Source organism: Papaver somniferum, chromosome 1, assembly GCF_003573695.1.
Source record: "Papaver somniferum cultivar HN1 chromosome 1, ASM357369v1, whole genome shotgun sequence".
Taxonomy (NCBI): Eukaryota; Viridiplantae; Streptophyta; class Magnoliopsida; order Ranunculales; family Papaveraceae; genus Papaver; species Papaver somniferum.
In genome coordinates, this window is record NC_039358.1 from 56,671,608 (window position 1) to 56,697,283 (window position 25,676).

The window sequence follows — 25,676 nt, forward strand, 5'->3', positions numbered from 1 at the left end:
CGGCCAGAAGTTCGAGAATATGCTAGCACAAACTAGAGCATCTAATTTTTGATACTGGTAATACTTATTGTGCTACTAAAGTTAACACTATTACTATGTGATTCCCAAAAGTGGGAAGTGATCGATCTATCTGATACGTTACATTTTTAGAGGCTGAAATTGATTATATGGTATTTATGAGTTTACAAAAGGACTTTCATTGTTATGCCTGAAGTTAAAGCGGAAAACTGAATTTGGTGTGCAATGATGGAGGATTTAAATGTGAGGTGTACATTGCTAGTGGTGCACTCGGCGCAGGACCTGTAGTCAATCCTCCATAAACTGCAAATGGTAAAGCAGTTTTTATAAAGGCTGTAAAATGTCCACACCACCAACCGCTTTAAGAAGTCATGCTTCAGGGGGAGTAAACTCGTAGAATTTTTGGCTGGGCTTAAACGCGCTGTACTCTTTTTCCTTCATCAAGGTTTTGTCCCGATTGGTTTTTCTTGTCAAGGTTTTAACTAGGCAGCGTATGCGTATCCAGCACTATCATTGGGCGACGTCCGTTGTACTCTTTTCCTTTGGTCTGGTTTTGTCCCACGTGGTTTTCCAGACGAGGTTTTTAACAAGGCAACATGCTCTTCGATGTCGGCAGTATTCTGAACTTTGGTGGTCAGGTTTTGTCCCAAGCGGTTTTCCTGGCACAGGCGTTCAGGTTTTGTCCCCAAGTGGTTTTCCTGATGCAGGCGTTCAGGTTTTGTCCCAAGTGGTTTTCCTAACGCAATTTTTTGGTGGTGGAAGTATTTCTCGGCGCTAAGGTTTTATCCCAAGTGGTTTTCCTGGCGTAAATCTTGTCAAAGAAAATGTTTTGTGGCGGCGACCACCCTCTTTCTAAGCGCAGGTTTTTCCTAAATGGTTTTTCTGACACAGTTTCAACAACGGGAGAAAATTCATGACGACTGGAGAAAATGTGTGACTACCATCATCACTTTAAAACTACCGATGTTGTGCTCCTTTTTCTTCGACTAGTTTTTATCCCAGTTGGATTTTTGCTGACAAGGTTTTGACGAGGCAACAAATTTTACTCGGGTTCTGTCCTATCAGTTTTTACCAGCAAAGGTTTAACAAGTTATGGTGGTCCAAGGGGGAGTGTTATATAGACACGCCTGTCTATGAGTGGCCCACCATTATGCCGGTCAAGAACATTCGAGGCTTTTGCTTGAGATAAACATTACTCCGATGGACAAATATGTGTCGCATTCCTATTTGTACAAGTATAGGACACGTGTTGTTATCATGCTTGCTGTACCATGCAAACATAGCCTATAAATAGGCTTTGTGCGATCTCTCATGTTGTATTAGAGATACCACTAAGAAAGAGTTAGCAATACAAGTCGCACCTCTTCCTCTGTCTCCTGTGTACAAAATAGACAGTGTTACTGGTTTCTTTATAATCAGTATACAACTATATTAATACCAGCACCATGAGCATCTTTGATTAATTAATATACTAAAAATTCATTAATTTACAATATGTAGAAAATAACAAGTATAATTTATTTTTTAAATCTTACCTCGAGATACTATCTAAGGGCTAAGAGGTGCACCCTTACAGATGCCGTCACGAAGGTGACCTCATTACAGCACGACGAGTTGCTAAATGGCACGTATTGTCATTACATCTATTCTGTTAAAACCTAGTTTAATTTCATCATATAACGGACCGATTTCAATTATATTTCGTGAATTTGAAACCAAACGCCATAAATTTTTACAAGCGGTAGTCTGGGTTTGTATAATCTCTGAATTGGAATGGACCCTTCAATCATGAAGCTCCTTGATGATGACGAGGTTTGATTTTTCTTCTCAATCATGAATCTCCTTCCGTTGGAATTAGAGATAATTTTTTTTTTTTAATGTGGTTGCAGGATGAAACTGTACATTCTGGGGCTGACGTAGAGGCATTCACTGCTGCTCTAAATAGAGATATCAAAGGAGAACCATCTACTTCTGAACCATTAGATACTACTGGTAATGCCATTGTTATTTAGCCCTAATCTTACCAAAAAATTAGGAAAGATAAAAGGAAACAACTTTATTTCAATACACTCACCAATTTTTCTTTCAATTTAGAGCATGTTCTGCCATTTTAGGGTTTATGCTTTGTTTTCCAACTTTTGTGGGTTTACCTAAAGTTTTAGGATTCTTATGTTTTCAGTTCATCGTGAAACCGTAGGAGTAATGTCTCATGCAAATAATCCTGCACTAAGCCAGACGTTTGAACAATGGCAAAGTTCAGTTAGGAAAGAAAATGCCACGGGTCAAGGTCAAGAAGAAGGAATGAAGAATTCGCAAGAGGAGAAACAATCATCTGAAACTACTGGTACAATTAAAAATGGAAGTAGCGGTGATAGTAAGCAGCAACAGAATGTGTCATTACTGGAACACAATATACTACCAGTTCAACAGAATCAGTCCCGTCCTGATCAACTACAATCACAAGGGGAACAAAATGCACCTCAGGTTTCACAAAAAATTGTGACTGCGGTCAAGATGCCTGAACAAAGTGCTGCTCAAGTCGCAGAACAGCAGGTGATTTCAGAAAACCAGCAACCATTTCCTCAATTCCAGAAAACGAATAATCCACCTGTGTCATCAGCAGAACAAGCGAATAACGCGCAGAGTAGGAACAGACCGGTACCATTTGGGTTGTTGATTCCGATGATTATGCCACACCTTGAAAAAGATAAAGCGCAGCAGCTTGATTCACTGTTTACGAAATTGAAGGTGAGTCTAGTTTTTGACTATCTTGGAGAACTTCCTTGCTACATATTCGGGCGACCTAGTAAATTATATTTTTTATTGTATTAAACAATAAGTTATTTCTGTACTCAGAATAATGAAATTAACAAAGATGGATTCGTAAGACATATGAGGAGCATTGTTGGGGACAAGATGCTTAGAAAGGCATTTCACGTTGTACAAACAAAGGCAAGTAGATCATAACATGTTTACAATTTGATTTGACAACATTATGCTTATAAAAAGTGCTACATGTTGTGACTTCAGGAACTGGCTAAAGATCAGGCTGCTCGGAATGCACAGGCTGCAGCCCAGCATTTTCAGGTATGGTCTCGAACTTATTATTGCATGCAGTATTAGTTGTCAGATAATCTCTTATTGCTCCACAGATCACAAAAACCTCATTTTGTTCTCAAATTTTCATTTGAAGGGTCAAAGACCTCCAACAGACTCATCACAAGTTTCCAGCTCGGCTGTTCAGTTGCAGACTAATTCAAGCCTGTCGATCACAGAAAAGAACCCTCAAAACTCCACAGCCACAGAACATCAGTCAGCATCACAGGGAATGCATGCAAACCCAGTGCCGGCTGCTCTCCAAGAAAAGGGACAGCCTGTTTTATTTGGAGGACTTACTAAGGATCAGCAACAGCATATGCATATTGCACAGCCATCATATTCAATATACGGTACTAACATGGGTAACTACCCTGCTCATGCATTTCCTCGGGCACCTGCTGGTGCTGGATTAGCCTCGTTAAAATCCCAAACTCAAGATTTGCACATGAGGCAGCCTCCACTCCATCACGGAATGAGATCTACTCAAATAGGAGGGGCATCTCAGCCCATGGACACGATGAATGCATCCAAGTATGATGCCCAAACCTCTAATGGTGAACCAAAGAGAATCCGTGGTGGACGTCTTCCTCATCCGTCAAGTCAGTCCACTTTGCCACATACTCAATGGCAATCCTCCATGAACAAAGAGCAGAAAATTAACGCTTTGCCTACAATGCCTCCTGTAAAACAGGAATCAGCTGATCACACTCAGGACCAGCAACAACAGCAGCAGAAATCTCAAACTTCTGGTTCCCTGGGATCAGCTTCTTTTGGCGTCGTGACACGTGATCAAGGAATTACAACCTCTGGAGCAGAAATGTCTTCTAGGATTCCTTTTCCAGCCTCTACAACTACCATACAAACACTCGGCTTTTGTTTCAAAAGTGGACCTTGCTTTCCCCCATTTTCCAGGATTTCTCGATTTTTGCTTTTGTTAGGCTGTAGAACTAATCCACTGGTTTAATCTGGTCATATTATCTGTTTCAAACTATGAAACCATAATCTTGCCTGACTGAATAACAATGTTACAAATAGTAGTATCAACAATCACACCACTATTTAGAATTTAAGTAGTTCCCCGACCTTTAAGTTGCCTCAGACTTGAAGGATAAACCAACCCTTTATTAATATTTGGCATCTCGTGCAATTTGGGGAGTCACTTCGATAACTCAAGTTATGTATGTGATTGTACATATTTTACTTCTTACCGCTACTAAAAATGTCAGATAAATTCGCAGGTTACCTCTACAACCACTTGGGGCTGGAATGAATACAAATCCTCCGCCAAAAAAAACTTCTGTTGGTCAAAAGAAACCAATCGATGCACTTGGAACTCCCTCACCCGTGGCAAGGTGAACAGTTTATTTTCTTGTTTTTCTTTCTCGTGAAGGATATGTTATGTCCCTGCAATTTTATCTCTTTCATTAGTTAATTATAATTTTTAATGGTAACATATTTGTCTTATTGCAGTAAAAAGCAAAAGGTATCTGGGGCGTTTCAGGATCAAAGCATTGAACAACTTAACGATGTTACTGCTGTCAGTGGAGTTGATCTCAGGGTATGATCGATCGTTAAGTTTTTCCATGACGGCTGTTTGCCTTCTGTGGTTAGCTACAATTTGAATTCATAATTTACAGGAAGAGGAAGAGCAGCTATTTTCTGCGCCCAAAGATGATGGTAGGTCTTCAGAAGCAACTCGGAGGGTTGTTCAAGAAGAAGAAGAAAGGTTGATTTTGCAGAAAAATCCCCTGCAAAAGAAATTGGCGAAGATCAGTTAGTAGCTCCTTTTCCTTTATCTTCTCTAATTGATGTGACGTATTCTATTGCCAATTCTGGATATAGTGCTAAATGTATAAATGATTTCTTAGTTGAATATTTTGCCTTTTGTTCTTGATGACAGTGTCAAAATGTGGTATCAAGAATATAAGCAATGATGTGGAGCGCTGCCTATCATTGGTGAGATATTAGTTTTGTCTTGCCTGTCTCATGTAGCTGTTTTAGAAGTTTTCTTATGCAATTAAACTGCAGTGTGTGGAGGAGAGAATGCATGGATTAATAAGTAACTTAGTGAGGATGTCAAAACAGGTATGTACATGTTCATTTTTTCTGGTGATATATCTGTGGGGCTGTAGCTCATCTACTTGTCTAAATCTTGGATGAAACTTTGTAGAGAGTTGATATTGAAAAGCCGAGACATAGAACTATCATTACCTCAGATGTTAGACGCCAAATTCAATTGATGAACCGGAAGGCCAAGGAGGAGTTGGAGAATAAACAAGCCGAAGAAGCAGAAAAGCTCAGAAAAAGCAACGAAGTGAGTGGCCTGAGCTTTTAATTTGAGTCAGTTTAATGCATTGAAAGTTCAAATAAAGTTGTTTTGGTTTCATGCTGTACATATTTGGCTTTGATAATCTATTTTGCTTTATAATATATGCGTGGTCAATGTGTCCTTTTACGTTATGCACTGGTTTCAAATCCATCTTGCTTTCATGTTCATTTGTTTCATTACTGTTATGATACATGGATGCAGAAGTTTTAGCAAGGTAATGAAGTTTCTCAGACATAAACTGTTGTTCACTAGAAAGTTACACTTCATGGGATTTTTTTCATAGCTAACTAAGTAGCTTCAGCCATGATATAATATTTCTGCTCTTCCCTATTATATTGTTCCCCTGGGCTACTTTTACCATGTTTGTTTCCTAAAGCATTATGTACTAACCGTACTGTTTGTTTATCGGAATACCAGACTGGTTAAATGTGAAAGTGGTTCTATGAATAGGAAAAACATGGTTGGAAGGAAGAGCACCATAGCATTTTGTTGAACAAGTATTATTTTACTTTTTTAATACTCTTAACAGATCCAGGATTATTTCCTGCACGCTATGAAATTTTGTGTTGATAAAGTTTGTCTATTATATTTTATTGACGTTGGCTGTTACCATTATATTTTTTGCTAATCCGTTGTTACACCTAGTATGAAACTAAATCTTCTTTGTTTGTCTTGTAATTATTCACTTGTATATCTATAATGAGTGCTAGCATTGATAGCGCCTCTTTTGTACATGTGGCACCTAGGGAAGCTAGCGAGTGATCTTTCCACTGTATCTAGCAGTCTGCTAGGGGGATCCTTGTAAATCCTATTCAGTTATTCGTATTAGATGTATCATTGCCATCTATATCCTTTTGACAGTTATGTGCTCTTTGCTTCATGCATCTTTGGCATCTTTGTAAATTAATTAGGAAAACAACTAACTTGGTTTCATAATATGTTGATTGCAGGCCGTTCAAAGACAAGGATGAAGGCCGTTCAAAGACAAGGGAGTCACCGGGGCTGATGGTGACAAGGACAAGGATGAAGGCCGTTCAAAGGCACTCAAGGTATCAGTTATGATATATGCCTGCCGTGCCCACCTGATCAATTGAGTGATTATTTCTTTGGTGAGAAGAAAAACTATTAAACTCCCTGTTTACATTTGCAGGCGAACAAAGAAGAAGATGACAAAATGCGGACTACAGCCGCAAATGTTGCTGCCCGAGTTGCTGTTGGAGGGGATGATATGTTATCGAAGTGGCAACTTATGGCTGAGCAAGCCAGGCAGAAGCGTGAAGGGGGAACGGATGTGTTGTCAGCTTCTCAGTCTGGTAAAAATTCTAGTCACCGGACTTTATCGAACACTGGACGAGCTCTGAGGGACAACTCCTCTTCTTCATCATTTGGTACGCATACTTAAACTGTTATTAAAATATGAAAACCTTACCATCTTTGATTCTATGCCCAAAGCATTTTATGAAAGGTTATCTAATCCGGTTTGTTTGCTTTTTTTTAATCATTTTTGATCTTTTTATTAAATCAATTATACAGAATCCTTCTGTCTGCATTGGGCTATAGAGACTAACATCTTTATCTATCTCTTCTCATAGGTGGAATGAGGAAATTCGGGAGAGATTCAGTTCATACAAAGATAGCCCGGAGCATAACAGTTAAAGATGTAATTGCAGTCCTTGAAAGGGAGCCTCAGATGTCAAAATCAACAGTGATCTATCGCCTGTATGACAAGATACCCGGTGACACAACAACAAGCAGCAGCAGAATAAAATCCTAATGGGAGATACAATGCAAGATCATAGAAAGTTTGTGTAATAATTAAACTGAGATAACAGGTTTCTTATGTTCCAGCTTATCATTCTTCCTATTAGTATCTTTTCTGCTATGTGAACTGTATACATCTGTTTTTATGTAGATTTCACCAACAATAAAAGCAATTTAATCTTTTGCTGAGATCAAATCCATTTGAGAAATATTACTGTGTTCTGTGAGACGAAGAATGTTCAAACTGTTGTGATTACACTAGTGCAAATTATGCGAATCCCAGTCAGTCGTGCTAGAAAAATGATAGGAAACACGTCACTCTGGTCAGTCACCCAATGTGCCGTGCTTTCCTTATGTTCTGTTTACTTAAAAAAAATAAAAAAATTTGAAGGGTAAATTGGACCTGAAAGCAGCATTTTAGATTTGTTTGTACAGTTAATCTGATTCTCTCTGGAGTGGCTGCGGTTGTAGAAGTGGTACATGCGCAATAAAAGACATGATCTTCAACATCGTCAAATCTCTGTACATCTCCTCCACCATCTTCTTCGTTACTATATAGTTTCAGTGGGAACGCTGTTGGCGTTTTATTACGCGCCGGTAGCGCATTCCCCAAACCTACACCATCCTTCTTCTCCATCTTCATACAACAAAAGCAGCTCCTTAATCAAGAATCTTATTGAGATCAAAGTTGATTCGAAGAATATGTCTAAAGCTCGAGTTTATGCAGATGTTAATGTCATTCGCCCCAAAGAGTATTGGGATTATGAATCTCTCACTGTTCAATGGGGGTAACTTAAAAACCTAATCTTTTTTCTCTCAATAATTTCATGTATCAATTAGTTGTTAATCTTGTAGACTAGCATGAAAATTAGGGTTTGTCAAGAATTAAATAAAGTTAGGAGATTCAGAGATTTTTAACATTTACTTGCAGAGAAAATAGAGAGTCCCAATTCCAGAGACATAATTTTTTTTTTTTTTTGTGTTTTTGCAATTAAGGGACACTAGCTAGCTAGAGTAGTACTAATTGCTTATTTGAATCTTTTCATCCAGGGATCAGGAAAACTATGAAGTTGTCAGGAAAGTTGGAAGGGGGAAATATAGTGAAGTTTTTGAAGGTATAAATACCAATAACAATGAGCGCTGCGTAATTAAGATACTCAAGCCTGTCAAGAAAAAGAAGGTAATTCTTGCTTGTAACGTTTCATATGCTTTCTTAGTGATACTTCTTTCTTGTTTGCTAGTATTTTAAACTTGCAGAAATATTTATAATGTCTGGGTGTTGGTTGGATTAGCTCCATCCTGTGTGTCCCAAGTCTTTTGAACTTCCATAAAAATCAAGCCTTTGTTTGTTCTGGATGATCTTATTGTAGGTGTTCACTTGTGTTGACGTATTTGTATATCACTTTCGTTCCTATCAAATTATTTATACACGGCGCCTATTGAAGAGTGTCTGTTGTCATGTGCATAAGAAAGCACGGTTGGCCTCAAGAGATGACACTTAAATTGGTTCTTGAGCCAGAATGAGCTTAATCCAAGTGGTTTTCTTGTTGCCCTGCACTGTATCAAGGGAGCTATTTTACCTTGGAAGAATTGTGATTAGCATTTTATCAGTTTGGTACAAACTGTAGTAGCGGCACTTACGGTGCATTATGTTGCTGTTACTATAACCTTTCTGATGAAGTGTTGCTTCATTGGTTTGTGTTATCATCTTTCTTTCCACTTCTTATCAAACTAACTACTTTGTGTTTGTTTTATCTTGCTAGGTTGCTCTCTTTGAGCTTCTTCCAGTTTTTTAGAAATTATTTTTCTATCATTCTTTTAATAAAATCCGAAGTCTTAAGAGAAGAAAAATAATAAACTCTTCAACTTCTTGTTTGCTGATATAGTTTCCTCTTGCCATAATGAATATTTATGGGTTGCTCAACATTGTTTGCAGATAAAGAGGGAGATCAAAATTCTTCAGAACCTCTGTGGTGGCCCAAACATTATTAAGCTGCTCGATATAGTTAGAGATAAGCACTCTAAAACTCCTAGCTTGGTATTTGAGCACGTGAACAGCACAGATTTCAAAGTCTTATATCCGACTCTCACAGATAATGATATTAGATACTACATCTACGAGCTTCTCAAGGTTTCATCTCAATTAAATTATTACTTTATTGTTTGTTAACTTTTCTATTAGCTATAAAAATGTTACTAATAGAAGTTAAGCTTTCTTTACTTTCATCTTCATTACACCAAAGAGGCATGTGAGGAGTACAAAGTATGAAGCAGCAACATAGGGCGCTGCATTGTTTGTAAAATACTCCATCTGTTAATTTCAGGCATTAGATTACTGCCATTCCCAAGGAATCATGCACAGAGATGTCAAGCCTCACAATGTTATGATAGATCATGAACAACGTAAACTTCGCTTGATAGACTGGGGGCTTGCTGAGTTCTATCATCCTGGCAAGGAATATAATGTCCGTGTAGCTTCAAGGTATGGTATTTCAGGGATATCAAATTGTTGAAGTAACTCATGAGGTCATTTACCTTTTATATAGTTGTACCATATATATGTACCAGAAGATATATTTACCAGCTGTTAAGACTGAACTAAGATTTTTGACATTTCAAATTATTTTACATTTTCACATGGTATATTAGTTCCGAACAATTGGTGTAGATTGTAGGCTGTGGATGAATCACATGGGTTAACACTTGCTTAATCTTTTAAACATTGCACTCTTTCCCAGATATTTCAAGGGGCCTGAACTCCTTGTTGATTTGCAAGACTATGACTACTCGTTGGACATGTGGAGCTTGGGCTGTATGTTTGCTGGAATGGTGAGAATCATCTTTATGTAAACAGAGTGTAGCTTGTAGTCAATTTCTTGAAATAGCATACAGATATTCCTTTATCTATTCCTTTGAAATAGCTTGTGGTCAGATGGTGAGAATCATCTTTGTAGTTAATTTATCTATTCCTTGACAGATATTTCGCAAGGAGCCATTCTTTTATGGTCGAGACAACTATGATCAGCTTGTCAAAATTGCTAAGGTAATGTCTACTATGAATCTCACTGGTAGAGACGGTCTTCATTAAAATTGTCTTTAGTGCAGTGTGCAGTATACAACACGCGACTTTATGCATGTGCTCTATTATATTCAGGTACTTGGAACAGACGAGTTAAATGCCTATCTGAACAAATACAGCTTGGAGCTTGATCCTCAACTTGATGGTCTTGTCGGGAGGTATTCTTAATATGAACTCTGATATTTATTTCTAATATCCATAAGTAGCCGGCATATTGACGTAGTGTATCATTTAAATGAAGCATCTGTGTCAGAACATATAATTTATTATCCATCCTGAAACTGTACCTCAAACAGTTACCACGCATGTTTCGTTAAGTAAGTTGGTGGATTATTTTCGTTAACTGGTGGAATGATTATTTTCATCAGCTTGTACTAAAACTAAATATGCTTGCAGGCACAGCAGGAAACCATGGACCAAATTCTTTAATGCGGATAATCAGCATTTGGTTTCTCCAGAGGTCATTCATTTGAAACAGCTTCATGATTTGATATTTTTTCCTTATGAAAAAAGTTTCCTTTATCTTTATAATTTATAATTTAAGGGTTCGTTCAATGTGCAGGCAATTGATTTTCTTGATAAGCTTTTACACTATGATCACCAGGATAGACTTACGGCAAAAGAAGCGATGGTAATCCTCTAATGAACTAGTGGCACGTTATTTAACCATTTATCCTTTTCTTGAGTTTTCAAGTTGATGTTTCACGGTGATTATTGGTTTCAACTTAGTTTTGTGTATTTAGATAGCATTCAATCTGCTCAAGGTTCAAAATTGTTTGTCTCCAATTTCCTTGGTTTGATCTGGTCTATTTGAATTGGTCAATACGAAGTTGACATGTTGAAACAGACCCAGGGAAAAGAAAGTGGAACACTCTAATTATGAGCTTTCGCAGAGTTCAGCATGTTTAGGAAAAACATGATGCTTTTGTCCCTATTAGTTACTCAACTGTTTTTAAGTTTGTATCTCAACGACTGCCATGCTAAGTAATACTCTGCTCTATCCACTTGATAGGAGAGAATATTTCTTCTTTTTTTTTTTTTCTTTTTTTTTTCTTTCTAGTCCTTATCCTGTCCTGCTTATCTTTAAACTTTTAGCATTCCTTTCCAATCTACATTCTAGTCTTACCTTCCACATCTGACTGAAAAAGTAATCGCAAGTCTAATGTTGAACTCTTTGTGTGCTCTCTTTTTCATTTTTTGATGTATTCAGGCACATCCATATTTCTCTCAAGTGAGAGCTGCAGAGAGCAGTAGGAAGGGGACGCAGTGATGTTGCCTATCTTTTTCTTTCTTATGGAGCTATCCTTTGTTTGGTCGAATGCGCTAAGGTTTCGTTAAACATTACATGAATGTATGTATAGTAAGAAACTAAGAACGGTAATTACGGTTAGTTAAAGTCTTAAACTCTTTCCTTTAGCTCATCTAAATGGAACTCTAATTTGGCCTCTGCATTCTGCCAAGTTAGAGTAATTCTGACATATCTTGCTTCTCTTGTTATTTGCACCTCTGAATGCATATATTTTTGACATATCCAATTCTGGCAGACACTAAAAATGATAGGCTTTTGTTTGCATAACATTCCAAATGTCCTAAAGTTATCTATTACTCATTGTTACAATGCACATTTTTCATTTTCCTTGCTAAATTCTTTCTACAAAGGTTAGGAAATCCATGGTGCATACTCCATGATTTCAAAATCGAAAAAAGCTCTAAAAAGGAAAGAAAATTTTTCGATGGAACCAACTATCAGAAAAAAGAAAGAAAAAAAGGAAGACTAGTAGAATTTGTCAAGGAATATCAACTTGCTTGTGTTGTAATGTTTTTGTGTTCCTTTCATGATGAACATATTCCTCGCGGAAAGCTTTCAAGCAACATTCAAGACTGGCTTTGTCGATTGTCTCACTGTGGTAAGACTTGCAAACGAAGTAGAGCACAGATTGGACAACGAGCCCGACTAGAAGCTCAATCAGTAGAAGCAAGAGGCACACTGTTCCAATTATCAACTTAGCCACTATTCCAGTTGTAATCAATGCAGGATCATACTTAGCTTTAACGATATCCCACGCCATTGTGTTGAAGTACTCTAAGAACGAGTAGATGAGAACGACGGTAATATATGAAACCCATTGCTTACCCTTTATCAACTCTTTGGCCTTTTTCATGGCTTTGATGCCATATACATCTTCAAGTATGGTTACCACACTAGCCAAATTCCAAATGGCAATTATGTACAGGTAACCAATCCAATAGATGATCAGCATAAAACCTCCAAAGAATGCATCTAAGAGAGTGTAATGGAACCCCACTGGGTCATCTTTGGAGCTAGCATCTTGTCCCTGGGCGTAATGAAGTAAGGCCAAGCCTACGACTATGGTGAGTAACATCCAGATGGTAAAACAAGTCACAAACAAGACATTCCATAAGAATGTGATTACAAGTCTACGCCAGACCTTCGGAATAACGAACATGACATTGATGAACGATATTTCGTCATCGATATGTCCTTTACAGATATAAATGTGGGAAGTGGTGTAAACAACTGCAGATGTAGCTAGAAGGGAGATCATATAGACAAAGAGAGTGTACGCGACACCGAATATCCAGACGGCCGTCTGTTTGGAGAATATAAAATCTGCAAGCTTGTCATGCAATGGATTATTCAAATCTAGCTTCCGTAATAAAACTTCGCTTACGTGAATGTTGCGCGCTATGAGTTCAGAGATCTCATTGTTAATTAAGGAGATGAAACATAGAGGCAGGATGAGAGCAAATGTGATCTTTGTGAAAAGCCACTTCCCTGAAAATATAATCCTGCAAGCTTCTATACAAACGCCAGAGAAACCAAGCCATTTCAGATCCTCCACCCCCATGAACGTCAATCAGATGTAGTATTCCATCTCCAAAACATTTTTTTTTTTGTTGAAGCAACAGCTCCAAATCATTGATCTCACTAGCTACAATCAGAGCTTATGGAAACTAATTAAACCATTGCCTAGAAATAGAACTGCCAACCTGTAAATGGCCTTGCTTGCTTAATCTATTAGTAGTTAAGTTATGCTGTAATTGTCCAGGTATGACATTGACCAACAATTATAAGCCATCCATCTGAGCTTGCTATCCCATACATGCACAACCAAATTGGAGAGTGGATTTAGAGCATTGGCCGAAAAATGAACCTGAAAGCTGAAACTATCCAAAGTTGATCTAGCTAGACATGTTTTCAAACGTCCATATAATCAAATATATCTTTATATATAACCTTTTTATCCTGGCGTTTTTAGGGGCCACCCCAAAGGAGTTAGGTGCCATCAATTTATACCCTGCCAAAGACTCTAGTTAAGGGGTACCCTATATGATATTGAAGTTACATAAATGCCCTTCTGGTAAAACTGTATAAAAACCAAATCAAAAACAATTCTACTCATTTCAACTCTTCTTCTTCCAGTTTCATATTATCTTCCGATTGTGGAAGAAAGTTTTTTTTTCCTCGTTCAACCGAAACATCGCCGCGAATCGTAAAATCAAAACATCGTCGATTCGATTATAAAACAATGGATAAGAGAAATGAAACCCACAGACCTAGAACCAAAAATGTTGCTCGGGGTATCGATCCAAACATTGGAATTTTAGCAAGAAATAAAGAAATTCTTGCTGCAAATGAAGAAGAACGCGAAGAAGAAGTACCCGGCAATGTAGTCGGTGGTGGCGATTCCGAGACTCAAACACTTCGTCAACTTCAAATGGCCCCAATTAGGTAAGAATCTATCATTTTTGGGGTTTATTTCGCTTTAATTCGTCGAATCGAGAAAATTTTTTTCTAGGGTTTTCGGTTATTTATCCAGATTCGGACGATATGCATGCTCATTTACTTCCGAATGTAGTCGTGTTCTTCATTTTTCAAGAACATCGACAGTATTCGGGAGAAAGATTTGATGATTATATTTAAGTAGACACAAAGTATTCGGAAGAACACTCACTACCGAATGTATATATTGAAAAAATCTCAAAATTTCTGATATAGGAAAAATCCCATTTTGGGGCCAGTATTTATTCGGAAGACAATATAATGTTTTATACCTCCGATTGTGTATGATAAAATTTTAGAGTTTCTGAACTCCAGTTGATGAATATTCGGTTGTAAACATGTTTAGTTATATTCCGATTGTTTTTCATTCGGAAAAAATATGTGTCTTCTTACTTCCGAATTTGTACACTCGGGTTATAGATGTGCACTTTGTCTTCCGATTGTGTAGGATGAAAAATTTACAGCTTCTGAACTCCAATTGATGTATATTCGGTTGCAAATATGTTTAGTTATCTTTCGATTGTTTTGTATTCGGGAACAATATGTGTCCTCTTACGTCCGAATGTGTACATTCGGGTTATATTTCCATACTTTGTCTTCCGATTGTATAGTTTGTAAATATTGTTCCTTTCTTTGTTGTTTAGACAAAGTCGAGAAGGGAGGAAGAAAGTGATATCTAGTGCTACGAGGGAAAGGAGTGCCAAAGATAATTCAGGTGCTCAACAAAGCGAACAAGAACAAAGCAGTCAACAAGGAGTGCAACCAACTGTTGAACAACAAGGCAGTGAACAAGGGGTGCGACCAAGTGTTGAACAAGCCGCTCAACAAAGTGCAGGACCAAGTGTTGAACCAGTTGATCCAGTGGCAAGAGTAGAAGAAGAAGGACAACCACGCCATGGCTCTAGGTGGTTCCAAGGGCCAATATAGAAGGTTAGACAGCCCATATTCGGAAGTTTGGGTAACTGTTTAACTTCCGATTAATTCAATTTCAAAATTTGAAAAGTATCAGTTTTTCCCAAATTCTGATTTTTGGGTCATCGTACAATCGGAACTTCACAAAAAAATTTATCCTCCGAATATTACAAGTTCAAAACAAACCACGCCATGGCTCTAGGTGGTTCCAAGGGCCAATATAGAAGGTTAGACTGCCCATATTCGGAAGTTTGGGTAACTGTTTAACTTCTGATTAATTCAATTTCAAAATTTGAAAAGTATCAGTTTTTCCCAAATTCTGATTTTTGGGCCATCGTACAATCGGAACTTTACAAAAAAATTTTATCCTCCGAATATTACAAGTTCAAAACAAACCATGCCATGGCTCTAGGTGGTTCCAAGGGCCAATATAGAAGGTTAGACAGCCCATATTCGGAAGTTTGGGTAACTGTTTAACTTCCGATTAATTCAATTTCAAAATTTGAAAAGTATCAGTTTTTCCCAAGTTCTGATTTTTGGGCCATCGTACAATCGGAACTTTACAAAAAAATTTATCCTCCGAATAATACAAATTCAAAACAAACCACGCCATGGCTCTAGGTGGTTCCAAGGGCCAATATAGAAGGTTAGACAGCCCATATTCGGAAGTTTGGGTAACTGTTTAACTTCCGATTAATTCAATTTCAAAATTTGAAAAGTATCAGTTTTTCCCAAATTCTGATTTTTGGGCCATCGTACAATCATAACTTTACAAAAAAATTTATCCTCCGAATATTACAAGTTCAAAACAAACCACGCCATGGCTCTAGGTGGTTCCAAGGGCCAATATAGAAGGTTAGACAGCCCATATTCGGAAGTTTGGGTAACTGTTTAACTTCCGATTAATTCAATTTCAAAATTTGAAAAGTATCAGTTTTTCCCAAATTCTGATTTTTGGGCCATCGTACATTCGGAACTTTACAAAAAACCTATCCTCCGAATATTACAAGTTCAAAACAAACCATAATCGGAAGTTTAGTTTTTATTACCCTTTCGATTATTCTAACCGAATATTACAATCGGAACCAAACAACACCATAATCGGAAAGAAAGTTGACTCATAACATAACCGAATATTACAATCGGTAGTTTGTTTAACAAAATAATCTACCGATTTCGTATAAGCAATAAATAGCACAATCTTCTTCTTCGGCAAAAGCAATATCCATGTTTTTTGTTATGAAAATTAAAACTGAAGAGAGGAAAGAGTTTGGTGCAATTGGGGTGATAGATATGAGTTTCTTCATATAGGTTTAGGGTCCAACGGCTCTTTTTGTTTTTCCCAAAAACTCCAACGGCTAATTTGACGAAAGTTGAATGTGGAGAAACCAATAATCGGTAGGCATTGGATTTAGCATATCTACCGATTATGGTAGCTTTCAAAATTTGAATTTGCGGCAACTTATAATCGGTAGGTTTTGTAATATATTTAACTCCCGATTAACGCTGAATCCAAAACACGAACCAAGAAATACTGCACCGACTACAATCGGAAGTCTGGGAAATATTTTGGCTTCCGATTGCATTCGGAGGGTAACAATGTTATCATATCCTCCGAATATATAAGGATAATTTCGCCATTACGAATTACGCGAGATAAGGGCTGGCTACATTTTCCCTTTGGGTGACCTTTTTTGTTTTATTGTTGACCCCTAAATCTTTTTGAGTGGCCCCTAAAAACGCTAGGCTTTTTATTACAGTTACAACCATCATCCCATAAGATGTAATGATGCATTACATGCTAGTCTCACAATTCACATAGCTTGTTTTATTTGTTACAGTATAGGTTTTTTTCACCAGGCTAGTTCTTCGCTGGAATCAGTTCTCTTTAGCATCCAAAATCATAAGTTGCTCGTCCCGGAAGCTCGAGTCTACCGAGTTTACTGTTGTTTATAAAGCTGACATAGGGAAAACTAAATTATTAACATGGTGCTGTTAAGTTACCAAAAATTGGGAGTACCATAAAATCCAATCTATCTAAAGCCTAAAATGACACTTAGATATGGCATATGCATGTACCATAGAGATACTATCACTTCCATAGAGATATGGCATATGCATGTACCATAGAGATACTATCACTTCCAAAAAAAGTGATAGTATCTCTTTTGAAGGAACCGAAGTAGTATAAGACATTCCCCTGATGCATATCCAACATAGAATATTAAGGTTTGTCTTCTGTCAACCACACCTAATACAAACTTGATCTAGAACTACAAATAAACATAGTCATGAGGATCATGCAGAAGGGCAACGAAGCAGTAATAATAATACCTTTTAATGGGAAAATCTCCGAATGGGCCACCAATTGGAATTGTTCCACAAAGATCATTATTTGAAACATCACTGCAAAATGCAAAACTCACACACTTAGGAATCAAAATTACTACAACATAAAAAATAATGTTTTAGTTTACTTACAAAACTTGGAGTTTTGATAGTTTAGTAAGCTCCCTTGGGATAGATCCAGTCAACTTGTTTTTGTTCAAACGCCTGCATACAAACATCAAATATACAAGAATTAGAAGAAAAAAAAAATGAAGTTCAGAAGAATCAGAACCCAACTTACAGAACTTAAGAGACTTCAATTTAGCAAGAGATTTTGGGATTTGTCCTTGTAGTTTGTTATCATATAAATCCATGCTAACAAGATTTTTCAAATTGCCCAATTCCTTTGGGATTTTCCCATAGATTTTATTATTATAAAGCTCCCTGAAATCAATCAATTCACATTCATATCATTTACTACTACTAAATTGATTATGAACTCAAAATAAATTATTACTAGTCTTTTCTAAAACTGGAATAAATCATTAAGAACATTGAAAGAGAGAAAAGAATTAATTCTTACAAGTATTGAAGATGTTGAAGTTGACCAAGCTGACGACTCAAACTACCAGAAAGACTTGCATTACCCAAATCTCTGAAAAATCAAAGAAAAGCATACTACTAATCAACAAGAGAGAAACAACAGATTCCGCAGAAATAGAGAAAAGGGTTTTGTTCATTATTCTTACAGTCTGATAACAAGATTGTTATTATCACAAGTAACATGAAACCAAGTGCACGGATTCACAAGAGTTGGGTCCCAACTTTGAAGAACATTGTTAGGATCAGATAGTCTTGTTCTAAAACCATAAAGTATGTCCCCTGCAACGACAAATTTTTTTAAAAAAAATCATCACCATTAACCATATTTGCAAACACAAACCCAGACATAAAGAGAATCAATCAGGAAATCATAAAGGAGAGATATTTTGAATACTACCTTCGGAATTAGCAGAAATAGTTGAAACAAATGAAAAAAGAAGTGTTACTAAACAAAGAACCAATCTCATTTCCATTGCTTGAAGAAAGGATTGGAAACAGCAATGAAGAACAAGATAAAAAAAAGAAGAGAAGTATATAAGTAGTGAAGTGATTTCCTTTGTTGTTGCTGTAGTATTAAGAACGAGTCAATAAATTAGAAAAAAAATGGAGTAGAAGAGTAGACTAGAAAAGTATAGAGTTGATTAGTCAACAAAACTCAACGGAAATTTATAATTGTTTTGTCTGTAGAAGTAGAACGTTGCACTTAAACAATGAAGAAAGTACGGAACGGAGTACCAAAAACCGAAAACAGATATACCGGTCATGTGTTTTACCGCCTTTCCCGCGAATCTCAAATGTGTGGGGTCCCATTTTAAAATTTGACAACGTACATGCCATGGAGAGCGAAATGATGTCTTTCCGCTTATACAGCCTCAAATGGCAAATGAAGGGAATCGCGGACATATCATTGCAGTTGCCGAGCTTGTAAAGAGATGCCTCAACATGAAAGGTGGAGAACAGCCTGTTGGATTAGTCGGTTATGAGAAGTTTGACTTTTGTTCAAACTCTACCTTATGAAAGCTTGTTCCTAAAGTTTAGGAAATCTTAAGAGCCAAGTTAGAAAAACTTATTCCCAAAATTAGGAATTCTTAAGTGCCAAGTTAGTTTTTCTATATAAAAGATTAGAATTAAAGGTGTAGAAATAATCCAACCTATAAGAGTGGTAAATCCTGGTATTTAGGGTTTTGGTCTCTTTGGTAGGAGGGTCTTGTGCTACCGTGAAGGTCAATACCGGTGTGATAGAAAAAACTTGAAGAGAGGATTTTGGTGTTCTAGTGTTTAGGGTTTAGGCTTTGCCCTAAACCTAGTTTCTAGTAATTCCATGTTTCTCCTCTGTTACTAGCAGCGGTGAAGACGGTGTAGAAGAGAAGACATGAGGCTGTTTTGAGGAATGGTTAGATGATTGATTTATATGGTTTCTTCGATGGTGTTCTCGGGTATGTCTTGTTAAGTCTTTCGGTCTTGTCTTGGGTTGCGTAAAGAGCATGTAATGGTCTTTGATTTAATGGAAGTTTTTCTGGTGGTGTTGGTCGTGGATGTAGCCTATAAAGGTGAACCACGTATATCTTGTGTTGTGGTTGTGTGCCTCTTTATCTCCTGTCTCTTTCTTATTATTTCTCTCATATTTTGTTTAAATCACCAATTGCTCTTTGTGATCCTGATTTCCGCTGCGCTCGGGGTGCCAATTTTCCCAACATAGCCAACAATGAAGGAAGTTGCTGCAGAGCTAGAAAGTTTGAGTAAACTAGAGTCATATCCATCTGGAGTTCATAATCATCCAATCCATGAAGAAGAGCCCAATGTTTTTATCAATGAGCCCATAGACCTCTATTTTGTACAAATAAGCTCCAATACCTCTGTTCATGTCATCGAATATGCTGCGATGATTGTACAGTCGCAAAATAATTGGTTTGGATCTGTTTCTCAGCTGGATTTTCATCCATCTGTTTATCCTGTTCAATATCAACAGCTTAAAGTTTCTGATTTTATACATCATGACAGTCGCAGCTGGAAAATTAAACTACAACAAATTTTCAGTAGAAATCAGGTCAAGCAAATTCAGCACATTAGAATTCCTCCTCAACCAGCTACTGACAAGCTCAGATGGTCGCTTACTAAAAATGGTTCTTTACAGTCAATTCTGCCTATAAAGCCATATTACAACTTAACTCTTCTCAAGTGTTTTCTATACAACATGAAAGAATGTGGCTTATGATTTGGCATCTTCAAATTCCTTTCAAGTGCCAGCTATTTCTTTGGAAAATTTCAAGAGATATGTTACCAGTTGCAGTTAGATATCAGAGAATTGCCAAAGTGGAGAATCCAAATTGTGTTATGTGCAATAATGATTTGGAATCAAAGGATCATCTACTGTTGCATTGCTCCTTTGCTAGAGCCATTTGGTTTGGAGTTTCTAATGATATTATGCAGAATGCTTATAGTTATCAGACTGTTCAGGATTGGATCATCTCCTGGACAAATAGAGATAATTTAGTCTTCATAGCTAGAAGGCATTTGCTCAACTTAGCTGTTATCACTATGTGGTTCATCTGGAAGAGTAGATGTGTTAGGATTTTTGATCATAAACATCAGCATCCTAACACCATTATTCATCTCATTTTTAAGTTCTGTCATGATAATCATATTTGAATCCATGAAAGCTTTAGGATAACTCATAATCATTTTAGTAGTATGCTTAGTAGGCATTGGAAGCCACCACCTGATGCTTGGTTAAAGTTAAATTTTGATGTTTATTCTACCTAATACTAACAAAGCTGGTTTATCTTTTGTTATTCGTAATCATTCAGGAGCTTTCTAGGAAGACATGGCCTGCATAATGACAGCAAGAGATATTCATCAGGCTGAAGCTTTAGCTTTTTTGTTAGCTGTTCAATGGGTGCACAACAAAGGCTTCAGCAATCTTATTTTGGAAGGAGATAACAAAAATCTTATGGAAGCTGCTTAACAAAATCATTTGGAAAATGTTAGATGGGAGGATCAATCTTTATTAGTTGAATCTTTAAGTTTAATTAGTATGTATGCATGAGGTTAGAGTTCAGTTTACACCCAGATGTTGTAATAAAGTAGCTGATGTCTTAGCTAAGTTTGCTAGAATTAAGGAATGTAGGAAAATATGGTGTTCTCATCCACCAGATTTTCTTAACCTGCATCTTCTCAGAGATAAAAATAGGCTACTTATTAGCTCTGGGGAGGAGTGAAATGTGTGTTTTCTCTTAGTTTGTATTCTTAGTCTCTGTTTTGGTGTGTTTGTCCTTGTAATCTTTGTACTTTTATTATTTTCAATAAAACTTTATGTTTCTTCAAAAAAAAAGTACAAGTAAGAATTCTTAGACTTAAACCCCTTTAAGATTAGGAAATTGTCATCTACTTGTATATATTTTTTAAGTGTAATTTTGCTTGAAACAGTTGGATTGATCTGTTTGTCACAACACTTTATTGCTTTTACTCTTGATGTGCTATTTAAATTTTATATCTGTTTGTTCTGTTTGTAAAGAATACACAGTTACATAATTTTGGATTGGCCAGAAGTGCAATATCATGTGTGCATGCACTGGAGCTTTCATTGTGATTTTCTTCTGTAATCACCAATTATCTAAATCCTCTATCTGAGATGCATAGTTCAAGCTATCCTAACTACTACACAAACAGACTCAGTAGAGAATAGTGATGAGTGCTAAAAAGTGCATATTTCTATATATTTTTCTTGGCATTTAACTCATCTTTTGTGCATTAATTCTACATTTTATCCCATATTCTGTATTTTCATTGTTCAAGAATAAATATTTTTATTAATTAATTTTGTATTTTTAGGTACTAAATAAAGCTTGGATGAATTGTTGAGCGAAAAGAGCAAAGAAACGGTCAAGACTCCCGCAGGAAGGCAGCGAAGAATGATGTTTTCAAGAGCCGGATAAACTAGAAGTGGGCTTGAAGAGGAAGAATTATTCTTAAAGAAGATATGGGCTTGGCATACCCAAGGCCCAAAACCCTCACCCAAATCCAATTCCTATATCCATACCCGTTTCCCTTTCTAGCCGTCAGATTGGATCATCTCAGCATCCTACGGTCGCTTCATCGTCGTGCATCGAAGTCTGAAGCTCCTGTCAAACACTACAGCACCTAACTCCATCTTGAGCCATCAGTTTCGTTGTATCGGGCATCCAACGGTCGCTTCCCGCTTCCTTCCATCTCGCTGTTAGATCGATCCATCATCTTCGCATCCAACGTCTCATCCTCGCTGTTCATCAACAATTGCTAAACCCACTCAACACCCTAGCATCTAGGTTTATAACCCAAAACCAAACACACCCCTATCCCTAATTCCATCGACTCCACCTCCATCTTCTCCACTCCGTCTGCAACATCCTCACCTTCACCACCTGCTCCGCCACCAACTTCCTGCCGCCTCAACCACCACCGAGCTCTCAAATCACCAACAACCCCATCACCCCATCATCCATCACCTATTCCCTTCTAATTTCAGAGACCTAATTCACCTAATTCACTCGCCTCTTCTCAGAAACCCTAGGCGTGTGAGTTTGGTAAATTAGGTTGAGAAATAACACAAATTGGAGGCATGGGTAGCATCAGGAGAGTCAGAAGAAGAATGGGTCGACGTACATAAGCCATTATCAAAGATTAGGTAAACTGAATTTCAATTTTCAGAAACCCTAATTTACTGTTTTGGGGGTTTTGCTTGTAAAGTGTAATTGAGTATAAATATATGCTTTGGTATGTTGTAATGGGCATGCCTGGACTAGCCAGAGCACCACCAAGAGGCCTGGAATAGCCAGGACCTCAACTGTTAATTTTGTTTTCAATATCAGTTCATTTTAAATTTCAGTTGTTCAATTCATCATATTCTAGTTTAATTGCTAAGGGGGAGATGAAATCATGATGCTTCTGCTAATTCAATCCAAGCTAGATATTGTGCTTGTTGTGCTGAAATGTTTAGGATAGTCTTAATCAAAGAACATCCGTTAGGTTGTTAAAACACCTAAGTGGCTTCTCTGCGGGTAGTTGCAGTGTGAGAGCCCCAACTATCACAAGGTTTAGAATTATCTTAGTGCCTTTAGCCTCCTTTCTAACCCAACCCTTTGATGAGCAGCAGGCATAGAACCTCCACTGCCATCTAGTTAGTCAGAAAGCCTAGAAGCTGACTGATAACTAACAAGGGACAAGAGCAGTATTGAACTGAGATTGCCTTAGCATAGGTAAAATGGTGGATTTGAAGCCTTAGTACCCTGCCACTGTTACCTTTACTTTCTGTCACTATTTCAGTCACATACCAAAACAGCTCAGTTGTGTTTCAACACAACACAAAATTCATTCCCACTGTCACTAGAAAAGTAGAAACAACATTTGCACCCTCCAAGTCCCTGAGGACTTTCCCTTTCTTCCCATCACTAGCTACATTCGACCCTGTATACTTGCAGGTGTAGTTGTAGGCTTTTTTATAAAACCCACCAAGTTTTTGGCGCCGCTGCCGGGGACTGGTGCTGTGTTGAAGTTGTTTTCTTGCTTACATTTCTGCATCATAACTTGCATATTCATCTTTGCATTGCATTCCTGCATGAGCATTTAGTGTAGCATCTAGTGTAATTTTCCTGTTCTTTGTAGCTTGCTCTTAACTGATAACTCTGTTGAGTAACAGGTGCCTTCTCCAACTGACCTGTTGCTTGCCAAGGACCTGTTGCTGCTTTACCTGTGCTCAACCCTTGGTGCTGCTGCCAACCTGAGCTGCTGTGGCTCCTGCTGTTGCTGGCTGCCTGGTGCTGTTGCTGTTGCTGCTGTACTCCTGTTGCTGTTCCCTGTTCCTGTTGCTGCTGCCAGCCTCTGCTGCTGCCAAGACTGCTGCTGTGCTGCTGCATGTTGCTGCTGCTGAGTGCTGTGTAGCCCTGCTGTTGCTGGTGCTACTGTGCTGCTGAGGAGAAAATCACAAGCCCAACTGGGCCTGCTGAAGTTGCTGCCAAGCTTAACAAGTTGAGCCAAGCCCAACTGGGCCTCAACAAAGACAAAAGCTTAGGATGATCCAAAGCCCAACTGGGATTTTGCAACCAAACTAAGCAGCTGGGCTGTGCTTAAGCAAGTAAGCCTAAACCCATTAAGAGAACCCAACCTGTGGGCTTCCATTTTTAATATGTGGGCTTGTAATAATTTTTTCCATTTTTCTGTTGGGTTTGTAATTAATTTCTTGTGGGCTTGTTTGTTTAATTGCTTGTGGGCTTGTGGTGTTAGATTGATTTGGGCCTGTAGTTTTAAATTAGAAAAACTGAACTTTTAAAAGCCCAACTGGGCCGCAGACCAAACAAGCAACAATTGGGCTATCTCAAAAGATACATTGGGCTTCAGTTTGCATACACATTGTGGGCTTGTTCACCTTCCCTTGGCAAAGCAATTTCTACCACCAATGTGGGCTTGCTCCCAATACTAAAACCAAATTTTTTGCTCCCAATTAAAAAAACCAAATTTTTCCCAAAAATCCAAACCCATTAAAAACCAAATTTTGGGCTTTGTAACATAGTTACTTAGCTTTTGAGCCAAATCATGTCTAGATCTTGGTCTACAGTTGGGGAATACAACAAATCCCTTAGAGAACTTGCGTATGGACATACTCCACGTTATGAACCTCCCATAGACCATGATGTCAATAGTTATAGGAATTATTATGGACATTTTCAAAGTCCCGAGCCTCAATACATGAACCCTAATAACTATTCACACATGCATCATTCATCACAACGTGAAAATGAACATTTTGCTAGTGCCTCACTCACACAATCATCACTGATCGATCAATTAGAAGCTCGAATCGCAGCTTTAGAAATGCAATCACATGAGGAATCTGTCACATCTAATTTTCTTAGGCAACCTGAAATCTATGCATGTCCCGCATGTGGTAGTTTAGACCACCCTGTTGAGAATTGTCATATTTTGCATAATTTTAGGCAATCTAGAGAAAATCCAAGGTATGAAATGCCCATAAATTGTGAGAATGGTAGTCATTGGGACCATAATCAATCCTTTGAGGGTTGCGATCAATATTTTGTAAACCCTAATGACCATGCACACATGTACCATTCACCACAATTTGAACATGAAGAATTTTGTACTCCCATGAATTTAGACTCCACCACAGAAGCTTTCAGACTCAGTGAGCAAAACTTTGATAGATCTACATCACGAATTCAGGCATGTTTAGATCAGATTTTGCTTCACCTACAAAAGGAGGAAATTCATGAGGAAATGTATGTTGTCCCTAATGAAGTGTCTAGTCCCATTCATGTAAATGATGTTGAATATGAACCTAATTTAGAGGAACATGAATCGACTAATGACACCACCACTGTTAATGATGACCAATATGCATGCTACCATGATGATGATTATGATGATTATGATGATATGTTAGAAGAACATGAAAATATTGTGGAACCTGTTGGTTCAAAAACATATGGCTTCTCGCCCTCGACCTTCATGAATGTTGTTCTTTCTACTACTCATTGTAATTCATATGATTTTGATATTGACATGGGATTCGTACAATTATTCTGTGAAGATGAGCATGACATAGGAATAGTTGAATCTTCTGTAGACATTAATGTTAATATGCATGAAAATATATTTGATGTGTCTGATTCTCTACCTAGGTCACATTGTGATATTTCTCCTAATTTGCCGATGCATGAGAATAAATATGTTGATGATGTTGATGACTCTGA

The 25,676-nt window shown here is 37.6% G+C and overlaps 3 protein-coding genes and 1 pseudogene across 4 annotated transcripts; 2 read left to right on the forward strand and 2 right to left on the reverse strand.

Annotated features, from left to right (window-relative positions):
• Nucleotides 1-1,634: 1,634 nt before the first annotated feature.
• Nucleotides 1,635-7,394, forward strand: LOC113314981 (annotated as a pseudogene).
• Nucleotides 7,395-7,621: 227 nt separating this feature from the next.
• LOC113287676 (casein kinase II subunit alpha-2-like) lies at nt 7,622-11,862 on the forward strand. The gene is made up of 10 exons (XM_026536497.1): nt 7,622-7,995; nt 8,258-8,387; nt 9,144-9,338; nt 9,532-9,689; nt 9,946-10,036; nt 10,185-10,250; nt 10,362-10,444; nt 10,683-10,746; nt 10,849-10,917; nt 11,497-11,862. Exons 1-10 carry the CDS (start codon nt 7,688-7,690, stop codon nt 11,554-11,556), a joined length of 1,224 nt encoding a protein of 407 aa, XP_026392282.1. The 5' UTR covers nt 7,622-7,687; the 3' UTR covers nt 11,557-11,862.
• A 211-nt stretch (nt 11,863-12,073) lies between these two features.
• On the reverse strand, nt 12,074-13,156 carry LOC113315069. Its single transcript, XM_026563412.1, has one exon. It carries the CDS (start codon nt 13,154-13,156, stop codon nt 12,074-12,076), a length of 1,083 nt encoding a protein of 360 aa, XP_026419197.1.
• A 3,489-nt stretch (nt 13,157-16,645) lies between these two features.
• LOC113329200 (leucine-rich repeat protein 1-like) lies at nt 16,646-18,471 on the reverse strand. Of its 2 annotated transcripts, XM_026576171.1 has the most exons (7): nt 18,332-18,471; nt 18,081-18,213; nt 17,915-17,986; nt 17,647-17,775; nt 17,485-17,556; nt 17,338-17,409; nt 16,646-16,961 (listed from the first exon to the last, which is right to left on the reverse strand). In XM_026576171.1, the coding sequence occupies exons 1-7, from the start codon at nt 18,405-18,407 to the stop codon at nt 16,892-16,894; spliced, it is 624 nt and encodes a 207-aa protein (XP_026431956.1). In that variant the 5' UTR covers nt 18,408-18,471; the 3' UTR covers nt 16,646-16,891. The 2 variants fall into 2 exon arrangements, with proteins under 2 accessions (XP_026431956.1, XP_026431951.1); XM_026576166.1 differs by having other exon boundaries at nt 17,485-17,775.
• Between the last annotated feature and the right edge of the window lie 7,205 nt (nt 18,472-25,676).